This window comes from Mobula birostris, chromosome 14 (assembly GCF_030028105.1).
Source record: "Mobula birostris isolate sMobBir1 chromosome 14, sMobBir1.hap1, whole genome shotgun sequence".
Taxonomy (NCBI): Eukaryota; Metazoa; Chordata; class Chondrichthyes; order Myliobatiformes; family Myliobatidae; genus Mobula; species Mobula birostris.
Window position 1 is genome coordinate 61666109 of NC_092383.1, and position 13503 is coordinate 61679611.

At 37.5% G+C, this 13503-nt stretch overlaps 1 protein-coding gene across 1 annotated transcript in view; it reads left to right on the plus strand.

Annotated features, from left to right (window-relative positions):
• The window catches only part of LOC140209506 (ADP-ribosylation factor-like protein 8A), a 64692-nt gene extending 55435 nt beyond the window's left edge, over positions 1-9257 (plus strand). The window contains exons 6-7 of the mRNA XM_072277752.1: positions 2393-2463; positions 7269-9257. Of these exons, the coding sequence (XP_072133853.1) occupies positions 2393-2463; positions 7269-7318 (121 nt within the window). The 3' untranslated portion in view covers positions 7319-9257. The remainder of the gene's footprint in view (positions 1-2392; positions 2464-7268) is intronic.
• Positions 9258-13503: the final 4246 nt, after the last annotated feature.

Sequence of the window (13503 nt, forward strand, 5' to 3'; positions counted from 1 at the left end):
CCTAAATTCACCACCATTCAAAGATATATCTAGTTCTTTAATTATCTTCAGTGATCTAGCATTTACAACCTTCTGAGGAAGAGAATTGCAGTGATTTGCCACTCTTATTGGGTTTGAAAGGTTTCAAAAATCTTTAATGGAGAGTGTAAAGGCTGCTTCCATTAGCAGAAAAGTCAGTAATCGAAGATCACAGATTTAATTAGAAAACTAAAATGAGATGAAAAAATTTAAATCAATTTTTATCTTCTATCCCACTGGTACAGGACATTTAAATAGTTGCCTATTATAAGAAAGTGTCTTGATCTCACAATCTACTTTGTTATAACCTTGTGCCTTATTGTCTACTTGCACTGCACAGCTGCACTTTCTCTGTAACTAACATTTTATTTTGCACTGTTAATGTTTTACTTTGCATTGTTGTAATGAATTGATTGGTATGCAAGGTAAGTTTATCATTGTACCTTGGTACATGTGATAAAAATAAACCAATTTGGCAACTGAATATCAGCTAAGATCTATGTTACATTTAGTTCAAAAGTGTCATAAGCATTTCAAAAAATTAAATACATCGCATTTGGGTGGTTTGCTGAAACTGATTTTCTGCATTTGTTCCCCCTCTGTGCCTCTGGGATCACTCTGTTCTTGACTCCCTGATTTGCTCATTCCTTCTCATCCTTCCTTTTCCCCTACAACCAAAGGAAGTCTGACACCTGTCTCTACACCTCCTCCCTCACCAGCAACTGGGAACTTAAAACAGCTATTCCATGTGAGGCAGATATTCATCTGTACTTCTTCCTACTGATCTACTTCTACTCTGGTGAATCCTAGCATCAACCAGATGTCTATTTTGTGGAGTTCTCTGCAATAAGCATTTCAAGTTTCTGGTTACATCTCATCTTAACACTCCTCCCTACTCTCACATGTACGACATTGCCCTATGTATCAAGGTCAAGCACAAATTATAAGACGGCATCTGATGTCCCACTTGGATAGCTTACAACGCAATGGTAGGAACATTGAATTTTCCAATTTCAGGTAATCCACATTTCCAGTGCTCTTCCTAACACTCAGCTTTCCAACTGAATTCTCCCTTTGTTCATCTTTCCCATCTTCTCCTTTTCCACTTTGTTCCATCTGCCTATTATCCTACCCTTTTTTATCTGGTTCCATCCACCTACCAGCCTCTGTCTCACCTCTCCTTTTTACTTTTATATACTAACAGTCATTCTTCTCCCTTAGTCCTGATGCAGGAGCTCAACCTCAACCTGAATACCTTTTGCCTCCACAGAGCATCTACTGTTTCTCTTGTCTTTGTTTCTTTCTGAATGAACGTTGACCCTGTTCTTTACCACGATGAACGTAATTATCCAAATCCAGTTGTTCTTTTAGTTATTAAAGTGTTTTGTTGTTTGATGTTTCAAAACGTGAGTTTCTGCAGTTCTGCGACTTTTCAAAGCTCATAGCTTTTGAAATACTAACTCTAATCGATCAGGATCAATTCAAATTATTGTGGCATGTTGGGGCTTCATGGTGGAGGATAACCCTGTATGAACTTAGTGCTTTCTGGTGCCATCCCAGAAATATTATCATTCAAAATTCACAATGATGTTCTGAATGCCAACTCCTGAATTCAGGGGGCATTTTTTCAGTCATCTCCTTGCCCATTGAAACCTGTAACCGTTTATATCTGGAACAGTTGACATTAATCACTTTTAAAAATTTGGTTTTCCAGAAGAAGATAAAACATCTTCTGACATAATTTCTCCTTTTGATTGGAATCTCTTTTTCCAGAACAAAAATTTGATTCTTCTATCTATTTTTAAAAATTTCTGCCAGACCTACAAAAGCCAAATTGCATTAATTAGTGTTGCCGAGCTAGTGTTTCCTTCAGTTCAAGAATTGCACTAAAACAAATATTATCGTTTTCTCCCACCTTCAAAGATGATTGCATTAAGTAGATTTCTTGACATTCATGTGGTGTTGTGCATATAAAATGAAGTATTCAACTGAAACAATTTCAATGTGCAGTTGGTGGTGTGCTCTGTTGTTCCTCTTGTATAATTAATTTTTTAAATTTGTATCTACGTGTAGAAGTAAACCCTTAACAAACTACAAAATGGGCTTATCTCAGGATATTTTTAAAATCTGATCGATGTTTTTTCTGAAGGCTTATTTAACTCAGAGCAAATAATTTTCCCTGTATTAAGCATTAATAGGGTTTGCAAACTAAATTTAATCTTTTTCACTATTTAATTCTATCTAAATTCTACAACTATATAATTATATTCTATCGATTATATAATTATTCAGATTGGAATAATGGACATTTCAAGATATTCAAGGTTCTGTGAACATTTCACAATTAATACTTCCCTTTGTTTCATTTTGCTAGGAACCTGTCTGCTATTCAAGACCGAGAAATCTGCTGCTATTCCATCTCCTGCAAGGAGAAGGATAACATAGGTAATTGCTTCTGAGCAAATTAAAGAATATGTAGATGATCATCTCTTGCGCACCAGCGAACTTTGAATAGGCAGGTCATGTGAAAAATAAAGATCTAGGTCAGGTCCTTTGATCTGCCTCCCATTTTTCCATTCAGTTGTACAGGACAGCTGGAGTCTAGATTTGCAATTCAATCAGGCTGTGGCTGCATTTTGTAAGAGGATTTTTTTTCACTTTGCTTTCATTTGCCAATGGTTTTGGCACTGTGCCTTCAGAGCAAATTTACTAAAGAGTAAGGCATGTTAGATGAAATGTAAGATGTACTTTTCTTTGCAGGATAAAAATTTAAAAATCCATCTGTTATTTGTAAGATATTAAAAAGAAAATCTTGGAAGCCTTTGACAGTGTAAGCCTTGTTATATTTCTATCTCAAACAGCTTTGGTACAGTTACTGTATCTGACAGGTGGATCTTTTTAATAATCTGCATGTAATCAACAATGATCCTATGCTAAACTAAATTTAATATACCTTTATTCTATCTTGTAAACACAATTCATACATCTCATTTTTAATAGAGACTTAGAGCATAAATTAGGTAAAATACCAACAATTGCTGGAGATGCTCAGCTGGTTTTACAGCATCTGTGAAGAAAGAAACAAAGTTAACAGAAAATTCGTGACCTTTTGTCAGAAGTTATTGATAAACCACAAAATATTAATATAGTTTTGCACAAGTACTGTAAACATCTTGTAATAGATAATGTAAAGTTAATGAATGTAAGGTTATAAAGTTTGTAGTTTTGATTGCCTTTAGCATTTTGTTAAATTGTGGCATCAATTGGTTGGAAGCCAAATCTCATTGGAGCCATTCTGACAAATTATTGGGCTAAGAGTGAACTGCTGAACTCTGAAACAACAGGATGTAAGTACATGAAGTGCAGAGATGGACAAGTGAGATGAAAAGCTAATATCTTCATGAAGATCCCCAGAAGTGTTTTAGTGCTGTTGCCATTGGGAATGTGCTTCATTTTGTACAAAGCAAGATTCTGCAAACAAGAATCAAATAATAAGCAGCTGTTTATTTGATTTACTTGTTGAGGGAATAAGACTGGCCAAAATAATGACTAATAATATTAGCCAGAATAATGTTCTTCCAAGTGATGCCATAGGATCCTTTATGTTCATCTTAATTAATGGAAGAAACATACCAGAGATTTTAATATTTTATCCAAAGCCTTGACAATGTAGAAATTCTGTGTGTCACATTACAATTCACCCCAAGTTGTTTGCTTTGTTCTCGGGGTGAAAGTTGATCCTCCTGACTTCTGACTTTGGTGTAAGTGAACTTGACTATTTTGTGCTCATAGAAAGGAACGCACTATCATTTATCAAGTCCATTCCTCAATAGAGATCACTTTTACTGCAGGCTGATTTCTCTGAACTTGGCATCACTGCTATATCTCACCATAAAGACAGTGCAAGTTTTTGTGAACATCTAAGTCAAGTGGTGATAAAGTTTTAGCTTTCATATTTCTGGCAATATTTCCAGTTTTAATAAGATTCTCATGATGTTAGATATGATTAATGATATTATATATAGAATCTTTTAAATTGAGCATTTCCCATCTTAATGGTATAGTGACAGATGGCAACAGTTTTATTAGCGCTTTTTTTTTTAACATTACCTTTATAGGCACTGCTGAAAATAATGAAGTATTTATTTTCCTATTACCCATTCTCTTGATCGCTTTTTCAGCTTTGTTTGTCTTACAACAAATAAAGTTATGATTTGGTCAGTAGTGAGACACACGAAAGGTTGCTTATGAAAATGAGAAACAGAAATCCCTCGACATTACATTGCTGCTGGTAGGTTAGGAGCATAGCCCTAAGCTTCGTTTTTAAAAATGGTTATGCTGGACAAAATTGGATTTTCCCCTTTTCCATCAGTTTTATTATTTATACAGTGTTCTTTAAATGCTGGATGCTGAAGTGGAGGGGGTCTTTTTCATTGTCAGCAATCCCTTTATTGCTTTTAATTAGAAGCAGGGGTAGACCACCCAGGCCTCAAGTCTCCCATATAATTCAATAAGTCATGGTTAATCTGACTGTAACCTTAATTTCAAATTCCTTTCTGCCCCCTGTAATATTTCACCCTTGCTTATTGAGAATCCAGCCATCACCACTTCAAATCTGTTCAAAAACTGTGCAGTATGTTCAAGGATGTTAGATACATGCCCCTTTTATGTTGTTATGATAATAGTCAAAAACATTTAATGCCATATTTTTTAAAATTCCGCTTGAAGCTTCTTTGTCTCTATTCCTTTGTCTGTATTTTGGCTTTCATGACTGTTGTAAATAGTACTAAAATGTAGGAATTCTCTGAACTCCTCTTTATTATACTGTGAAGGATATGTAAAGCGAAATAGAGAATCCATGAATTCACTGCTTTATTATAATTATTATTTGAAATAAAGCTCTGAAAGACAGCTGTTATCATTCATTCATTATGTACCATATCATATGACATAGGTGATCCATGACCATGATTGTTCTTGGCAAATTTTTCAACAGAAGTGGTTTATCATTGCCATCTTAAACAAGAGAAAATCTGCAGATGCTGGAAATCCAAGTAGTACACACAAAATGCTGGAGGAACTCAGCAGGCCAGGCAGCATCTATGGGGAAAAAAGTACGGTTGACATTTTTGGGCCAAGACCCTTCAGCAGGACTGGAGAAAAAAAGATTTAGAAGGTGGGGGGAGGAGGGAGAGAGAAACACAAGGAGATGGGTGAAACTGGGAGGGGGAGGGGTGTAGTAAGGAGCTGGGAAGTTGATTGGTAAAAGAGATACAGGGTTGGAGAAGGGGGAGTCTGATAGGAGAAGACAAGGCCATGGAAGAAGGAAAGTAGGGGGAGGAGCACCAAGGGAGGCGATGGGCAAGCAAGGAGATAAGGTGAGAGTGGGAAAAGGGGATAGGGAATGATGAGGAAGAGGGGAGAGGCCATTACTGCAAGTTGGAGAAATCGATGTTCATGCCATCAGGTTGGAGGCTACCCAGACGGAATATAAGGTGTTGTTCCTCCAACCTGAGTATGGCTTCATCGAGGCCACAGAGGAGGCCATGGATTGAAATATTGGAATGGGAATGGGAAGAGGAATTGGGTGGCCACTGGGAGATCCCGCTTTTTCTAGTAGGAGCTCAGCAATGTGGTCTCCCAATCTACATCCTATCTCCCAATCACCAATATAAAGGAGGCCACAGTGGTAGTACCAAACACAGTATATGATCCCAACAGACTGACAGATGAAGTGATACCTCACCTGGAAGGACATTTTAGGACCCTGAATGGTAGTGTGGGAGGAGGTATAGGGGCAGGTGTAGCACTTATTCTACTTGCAAGCCCTGTATCTTTTTTTTAACCAATCAACTTCCCAGCTCTTTACTTCATCCCTCCCACTCCTGGTTTCACAGATCACCTTGTGTTTCTCTCTCCCCTCCCCCTACCTTTTAAATCTACTACTCATTTTTTTTTCTCCTCCAGTTCTGCTGAAGGGTCTTGGCCCAAACTGTCGACTGTACGCTTCTCTGTAGATGCTGCCTGGCCAGCTGAGCTCCTCCAGCATTTTGTTTGTGTTGTCATTGCCATCTTCTGGGCGGTGTATTTACTAGACAGATGTCCCCAGCCATTATCAATAATCTTCAGAGATTGTCTGGCTGGCGTAACCAGGACTTGTGAAATGCTCCAGTTGCTCCTATGGCTTCAGGTGACTCATATCAGTGGGCTAAGCAGGTGTTACCTGCAGTCTAGCAGAGGGAAGGAGCACCATACTCCTCCTTTGATAAAGATGTATCTCCACCCTGCCACCCAGATAGCTGTTATAAGATTCTTAAATGGTTCCTTAGTACAGTAAAATGGGCTCTCTTGACTTCACAATCTATCTCATTATGGACTTGCACCTGTCATCTGCCTGTACTACACTTTCTCTGTAACTAACACTTTATTCTGCTTTCATTTATTGCTTTTTTTTGTATTATATGAGTGCATGGTGTAATGAAATATGGATGGCTTGCAAAATAGATATTCACTGTTCCTCAGTACATAAGACAATAATAAGCCTATTTCAATTATTCTACTTTTTATGGAAGTCTTAACCACTGGTGAAAACGAAAGATTTTTTTTTGCTCTAATGTAGTTTTGCTCTCTGAGCTAGTAATATTTTTGTCTCATTGTGCTCAAAGTATGAATTTCATGCTTCCAGTTTGTGATGACTTTGTTTTTTTAAGCTAGCTCAATGCACAATAAAGCACCTATCAATTAAATTCTACTAAACCGGTAGTATAAAATAGTACAAGAAGAGATGCTTCAGTGAAATATAAAGTTCCTTTTATGTTGCTGAATTTTAATAGAATGTTGAAGTTCAACTCTGGATATAGCATATTGGGGTTAGTTTCTTGGTGCCTATTGGCCATTTATTATTTTAAGAAAACGTCTTGGAAGTGAAAAGTATTTGACTTATTATTCCCCAGAACATATTGTTTCTAAATATATTTGGATATTTTATGTATATTGATTAATAGATTGAATTCTAGTTAATGTTTTGAGAATTGGGAATGCTGCATACAGCTAGTAAAATCATCACTTGGAAATTATCTTTAAATGGAGGAAACAGTTCATGCTTGAGATAACGGTCAATTAATGCAACATAACCATAATTAGTCTGGAATGAAAGTAGTGATAAAATCAAATTAGTGATATTTTATTCAAGTACTCATGGTGTGCAATTTTATGCTGCTTGCACTTCTAACTTTTCAAATTAATTTCAGATATAACACTACAGTGGCTCATTCAGCACTCAAAGACCAAACGCAGTTGAGGACAAGGATGTTGGTTTCTTGCTCATACCCAGGACCTGCCATGTTTAACTTCGACCTCCTTCCCTAAAGAAATGATTTGAAAAGGTGTCCAACAAGAGGTCAAATGTTTTTATCATGACAGAGTGTACAATATTATTTTGCACTTTTTTATGTTTTTATGTAATTAAGCTGAGTTACTAAATTTGACCTTGTGAAGCTTGGTACTTTACCCACTGTCAATACGAATGGGGTTTTGTTATATATAAATGGGACTTTTTTATTTTTAATATGCATGCTTACCAAGTCCCAATGTAGGATGAAATTTCTTCTCCCAGAATGCCAGTACTGAAACACATTTACATTTCATTGTATCAACTAAGCATGCTCAGGGGATTTGTGCTGTGGCTCAGTTACAACATTTGAGTAAACATCTTTTTCATTTCACCACATAATGTCCTTGGCCTTTGTTTTGACCTCAAAGATAATTTGGTGTAGTTTGGACCTGCTTATTACAGTGGATAAAATTTATATAAAGAGTGCAGGCCATCTGTAGTGAAGCCATATGTTTAATTATAAAACATTATAAAAAGAGGCTTATCAATTGAATGCCTGTTACCAGTAAATGATGGAGTGTGGTGTGGTCATTGTTGTAATCTGGAACGCAAATTAAGATGGTGAAAGCTTTATTGATTCACCTCAACAATTCTCCAATAGTCCAATATTAGAATAGGGAATAACCAGATTATCAGTCAGTGGCATTAAGTATGTAATCAATAAAGAGTTGATATAAATCATGGCTGTTTACAAGATTGACATATTCAATGGAGAAGATGCTTATGGAAAAAGTTCAGGTGTACCAGATTGATTTTTATTGTTCAATTGTATCTCAAGCCTTGAGGTTGCAGGTATTTTTTTGTTTTTGTTGCTAGGTACTAAGTATTTCTGCCTCGGGTTGTTTTTGTCTCCCCACTTTGGATTCTGGTGATTCAGTCAGATTTGAAAATATGGTGGAGAGTACCACAGGTGGCCACATTCTGACTTTTATTTTCTTGCAACCGAACAAAAATAAATTCACAGTATACTTAGTTACATTAGCCTGCTTTGCAGTTGATTGTGCCTATTTCCAGCAATGACAAAGATTAACCACACTGAAAAATTATAAAATTTGGGATCTTTGTAATTAGTTATATAAAATGGGCACAGCTGCCTCATACACACTATCACTAATACAGTGATGAGGTTTAAATTGCTTTTTATGGATATATACAATAGTAGTGGTCATGCTTAACAGCTTAAACTTGATTTGAAAATTTGATTCTTTTATGCCACAATTTTTTAAAGAAACTCCATCAAAGCGTAGCAACTACTCAGGATGAGGAATGAGACAAGCTATTAACATTCACATTTAATTTTTAATTTTTGCCTGCAAATGTCCTTAAGTATTTAAACTGCTGCTCTTTTAATAGCACATCCCTATTGTTGCACATTGAAGTATTTTTACTTTTGACAGGTAACGTAAAAAGTGATCAGCTTTTGTTTTTGTTGTCACTTGCCTTTTAATAAGTTTACAATCTGTTCTCAATTGCGGTTTTGTACATGAAAAGTTAAGCCAAATTGTTGGAATTTTTAAAACATACAGATTTGTGATAAATATTGTACTAGATAGTAATTTGCTTAAATACAGGTACTTGCCGTAAAAGCTAAAAAATTAGCAGTCTCTGCTATTGTGTACGGAGAATGAAGGACTAATAGCTTGTGTGTTTTACTTGAACTATAACTGGCTTTAAGTGAATCCTTTATTCTACAATTTTAAGAAACAAATAATGTTGATACGTACTGTATAATAACAGCTTGTTGACTTGTACAGTCAGCTTGTCAGATAATTGTCCTGCGGGTGATTAATGTACTGTTGCTTTTGTCATTTGAGGCTAGCGCTGTAATAAATACATCCATACATTCTGTTGTCTTTTTATCATTTCACACAAATTATGTTTTTAATTTTTTGGGGTTTTGAGTAAAATGACTGTGGTATTATTAAAAGATGCTAATCCAAATTTAAGTACTTCAGATGCAAATTGGAGAAAGTTTGAGGTGGTTTAATTTTGCTGATAAGAGCCTTTTTTCCAATCCTACATAATGCACCTGGATGATTTCAGCCTCTGACAATGTAAACAATGTCGTCAGTGGGCTATATTAGGAATCACTTTGTAATATCTTTTTATCCTCAATTGTAAATTTCATTTCATGGGGTACTATTTAAATGTTTAATTTGCGGTTTCAAATTACATCCAGAAAATAATGTTTGCAGTGTTTTAATTTGGATGTCAATATTGGATATGGGGAGAATTAAAAGAAGTTTCAAGATGTTTGTATATGTTTAAGATGAGGTGATGTTAGACTTCAGTAAAACTGGCATTCTTAGTAGTGGAGCTCAGGAAGCCAGCAGCATCTACGGAAAGGAATAAACAGATGACCTTCATCAGACTGGAAAGGAAGGGGGAAGAAGCCAGAATAAAGGTGTGGGGAGGAGAAGGTGATAGGTGAAGCCAGGTGGGCTGGGAGGGGCTATGAAGTGAGAAGCTAAACTGTGGTAAGTGGAATAGGTAAAGGGATGAAAAAGAAGGAATCTGATAGGAAAGGAGAATAGACCATGGGAGAAAGGGAAGGAGGAAGCATATCAGAGTTTCACCCATCGCCTAGCTTGTACTCTTTTTTTTCCCTCCCCTCACCTCCTTTTTCTGGCTACTTCCGCACTTCTTTTCCAGTCCTAATGAAGGGTCTTGGCCTGAAATGCCTGCTCTTTATTCCTCTCCATAGGTGCTGCCTGACCGGCTGAGTTCCTTCAATATTTTAAATGTGCTACTCTGGATTTCCAGCATCTGCAGAATCTCTTGTGATTACTCTTGCTGGATTAACAAACATTCCGGACTATTGGAGATTACACCTACTAATGTCCCGACGCAATTGTAACGCTGTAGTTCAGTGAATTTTCCAGTGAACTGAGTAAATTTAAAGAGAGATGGAGAATATGACCTTGGTCTAGGGACGATTGGGGGAAAAAAGGACCTGGTGTGCCAGATGCAGAACAACTGGGATTCCAAAAAAATTGGGAATTGGACTATCGGAACTCATCAGTACTTACGAGGAAAACAGCTTCTGAATTGATTAGAAATTTGTTTGTTCAGGGAATTAGAAATCACTGGAAATGGGACTGCATCCCAACAGAAAATAGGATGCCTCGAGGTCAATGTTTGTAAGTTCGGGGGTGGGGGGGGGGAGGAAGAGAGATTGTTGTTGATATTTGAAAGTCATTTAAGGAAAGCTGTCAATAATAAAAACAAGTAGAGATGAAATGGAAAAAAATCAAATGTACTGGAAATTACCACAAAAAAAATAGGTGCTGAACAGCAATGATTGGAAGCACAATGCGGAAGAAAACGTAGGATAAAACTGCTGTGCAGGAAATTCTCTGTAGGCTGGGCAGCATCTTCAGAGACTGATTCATTGGTGGTTTTCAAAATAAGTGATAAAGTAGAATATGTGGAATAATGGAAAGAATTCTCTTCTGGAGAGCTGGCATGGAATCTAATAATTGAATCTCAGGCCATGCTGTAGCATTTTATTTAACTTTGATTTCTTTTTTCAGATTTTCTTGTAATGCAATCAAATGGAGTTGCAGTATAGATTCTACATTTTAAAACAATAAGGCATCAGAGGTACTTTAGAAGTGGCCTGTGGAAATGACTAGGCATTCGTCAGAAATTGAAGAAATGTTGAGAATGTGACCAAAGTGGTGGTAAATAATTAGTTTTCAGTGAGCATTTGGATTTAGGAATAAATAGTGTGGGGCCAGGGGTTTGGGTGCAACTGGAGATTAGAAAGGTACAGTAAGACAGGAAAATTGAAGGAATTTAAGGCTGTAATATTTTAAGGTTCTGCCACAGGTGAAGTGAAGAAATGAATCAAATTAACCACCTGGAATTTGGGCTGGAAAATATTTCAGATAGAATAAACCAAAGATAAAGGGTAGGGGGTGTGTGATGTTGTATTGGTTTCAATGCCTTACTTCCTGCTTTAAGGTGATTTTTGTTTCACACCTCCATCCTAACTTCAGAAATAACTAGGAAATAATTAGTTGGTTTGAAATTAATTCCACCTATATATCGAATTTCAATTAAATAGAAAGTAGGTGCAGGAGTAGGCCATTCGGCCCTTTGACCCTGCACCGCCATTCAGTATGATCATGGCTAATCATCCAACTCAGAACCCTGTATCTGCCTTCTCTCCATACCCCCTGATCCCTTTAGCCACAAGGGCCATATCTAACTCCCTCTTAAATATAGCCAATGAACTGGCCTGAACTGTTTCCTGTGGCGGAGAATTCCTCAGATTCACCACTCTCTGTGTGAAGAAGTTTTTCCTAATCTCGGTCCTAAAAGGCTTTCCCTTTATCCTACAACTGTGACCCCTTGCTCTGGACTCCCCCAATATCGGGAACAACCTTCCTGCATCTAGCCTGTCCAATCCCTTTAGGATTTTATGCATTTCAATAAGATCCCCCCTCAATCTTCTAAATTCCAGTGAGTATAAGCCTAGTCGATCTAGTCTTTCATCATATGAAAGTCCTGCCATCCCAGGAATCAATCTGGTGAACCTTCTTTGTACTCCCTCTATGGCAAGAATGTCTTTCCTCAGATTAGGGGACCAAAACTGCACACAATACTCCAGGTGTGGTCTCACCAAGGCTTTGTACAACTGCAGTAGTACCTCCCTGCTCCTGTACTCAAATCCTCTTGCTATGAATGCCAGCATACCATTCGCCTTTTTCACCGCCTGCTGTACCTGCATGCTCACTTTCAATGTCTGGTGTATAATGACACCCAGGTCTCTTTGCACCTCCCCTTTTCCTAATCGGCCACCATTGAGATAATAATCTGTTTTCCTGTTTTTGCCACCAAAGTGGATAACCTCACATTTATCCACATTAAATTGCATCTGCCATGAATTTGCCCACTCACCTAACCTATCCAAGTCACTCTGCATCTTCTTAGCATCCTCCTCACAGCTAGCACTGCCGCCCAGCTTCGTGTCATCCGCAAACTTGGAGATGCTGCATTTAATTCTATTATCTAAGTCATTAATATATATTGTAAGCAACTGGCGTCCCAGCACTGAGCCTTGCAGTACCCCACTAGTCACTGCCTGCCATTCTGAAAAGGTCCTGTTTATTCCCATTCTTTGCTTCCTGTCTGCCAACTAATTCCTTATCCACATCAATACCTTACCCCCAATACCGTGTGCTTAAAGTTTGTACACTAATCTCCTGTGTGGGACCTTGTCAAAAGCCTTTTGAAAATCCAAATATACCACATCCACTGGTTCTCCCCTATCCACTCGACTAGTTACATCCTCAAAAAAATTCTGAGATTCGTCAGACATGATTTTCCTTTCACAAGTCCATGCTGACTTTGTTTGATGATTTCACCGCTTTCCAAATGTGCTGGTATCACATCTTTGATAACTGACTCTAGCATTTTCCCCACCACTGATGTTAAGCTAACCGGTCTCTAATTCCCCAGTTTCTCTCTCCCTCCTTTCTTAAAAAGTGGAGTTACATTAGCCACCATTACCATATACTACCTCATTTTCTTGTATGCATCTACAGGAGAAAAAACATAGATAAACAGGCACAGACTGACAAACAACCATTGTGTAAAAATAATATTGAGAACATGACTTGAAAGTCTGTAGGTTGTAGAATCAGTGGTGACTGAAGTTATCTATGAATGTTCAGGAGCTTGGTGGTTGTGGGTAATAACTGTTACTGAACTTTGTGGTGTGAGACCTGAAGCCTTCTGTAGTGAGAAGACTGCATAGCCTGGATGGTGGGAGAGTTTTGATGATGGAAGCTGCTTTCTTGTGTCAGTGCTTCCTGTATATGTATTCAATGGTGAAGAGGACTTTGCCTCTAATGGCAACTATCCAACACTTTCTGTAGCCTTTTCCATTCCTAGGCATTGGTGCTTCCATACTAGGCTGTGGTACAACTAGTTAAGATTCTCTCCACTGTACATCTATAGAAATATTACAGTGAGCAGTCAACTCGTGGAGTTTTAAATTGAATAGAATCTTAAAATTAAATCTTATTTGCAAAGAAATTTCATGTGATAGTCACAGGCATATAGCATGGGAAAAACCCTTTGGC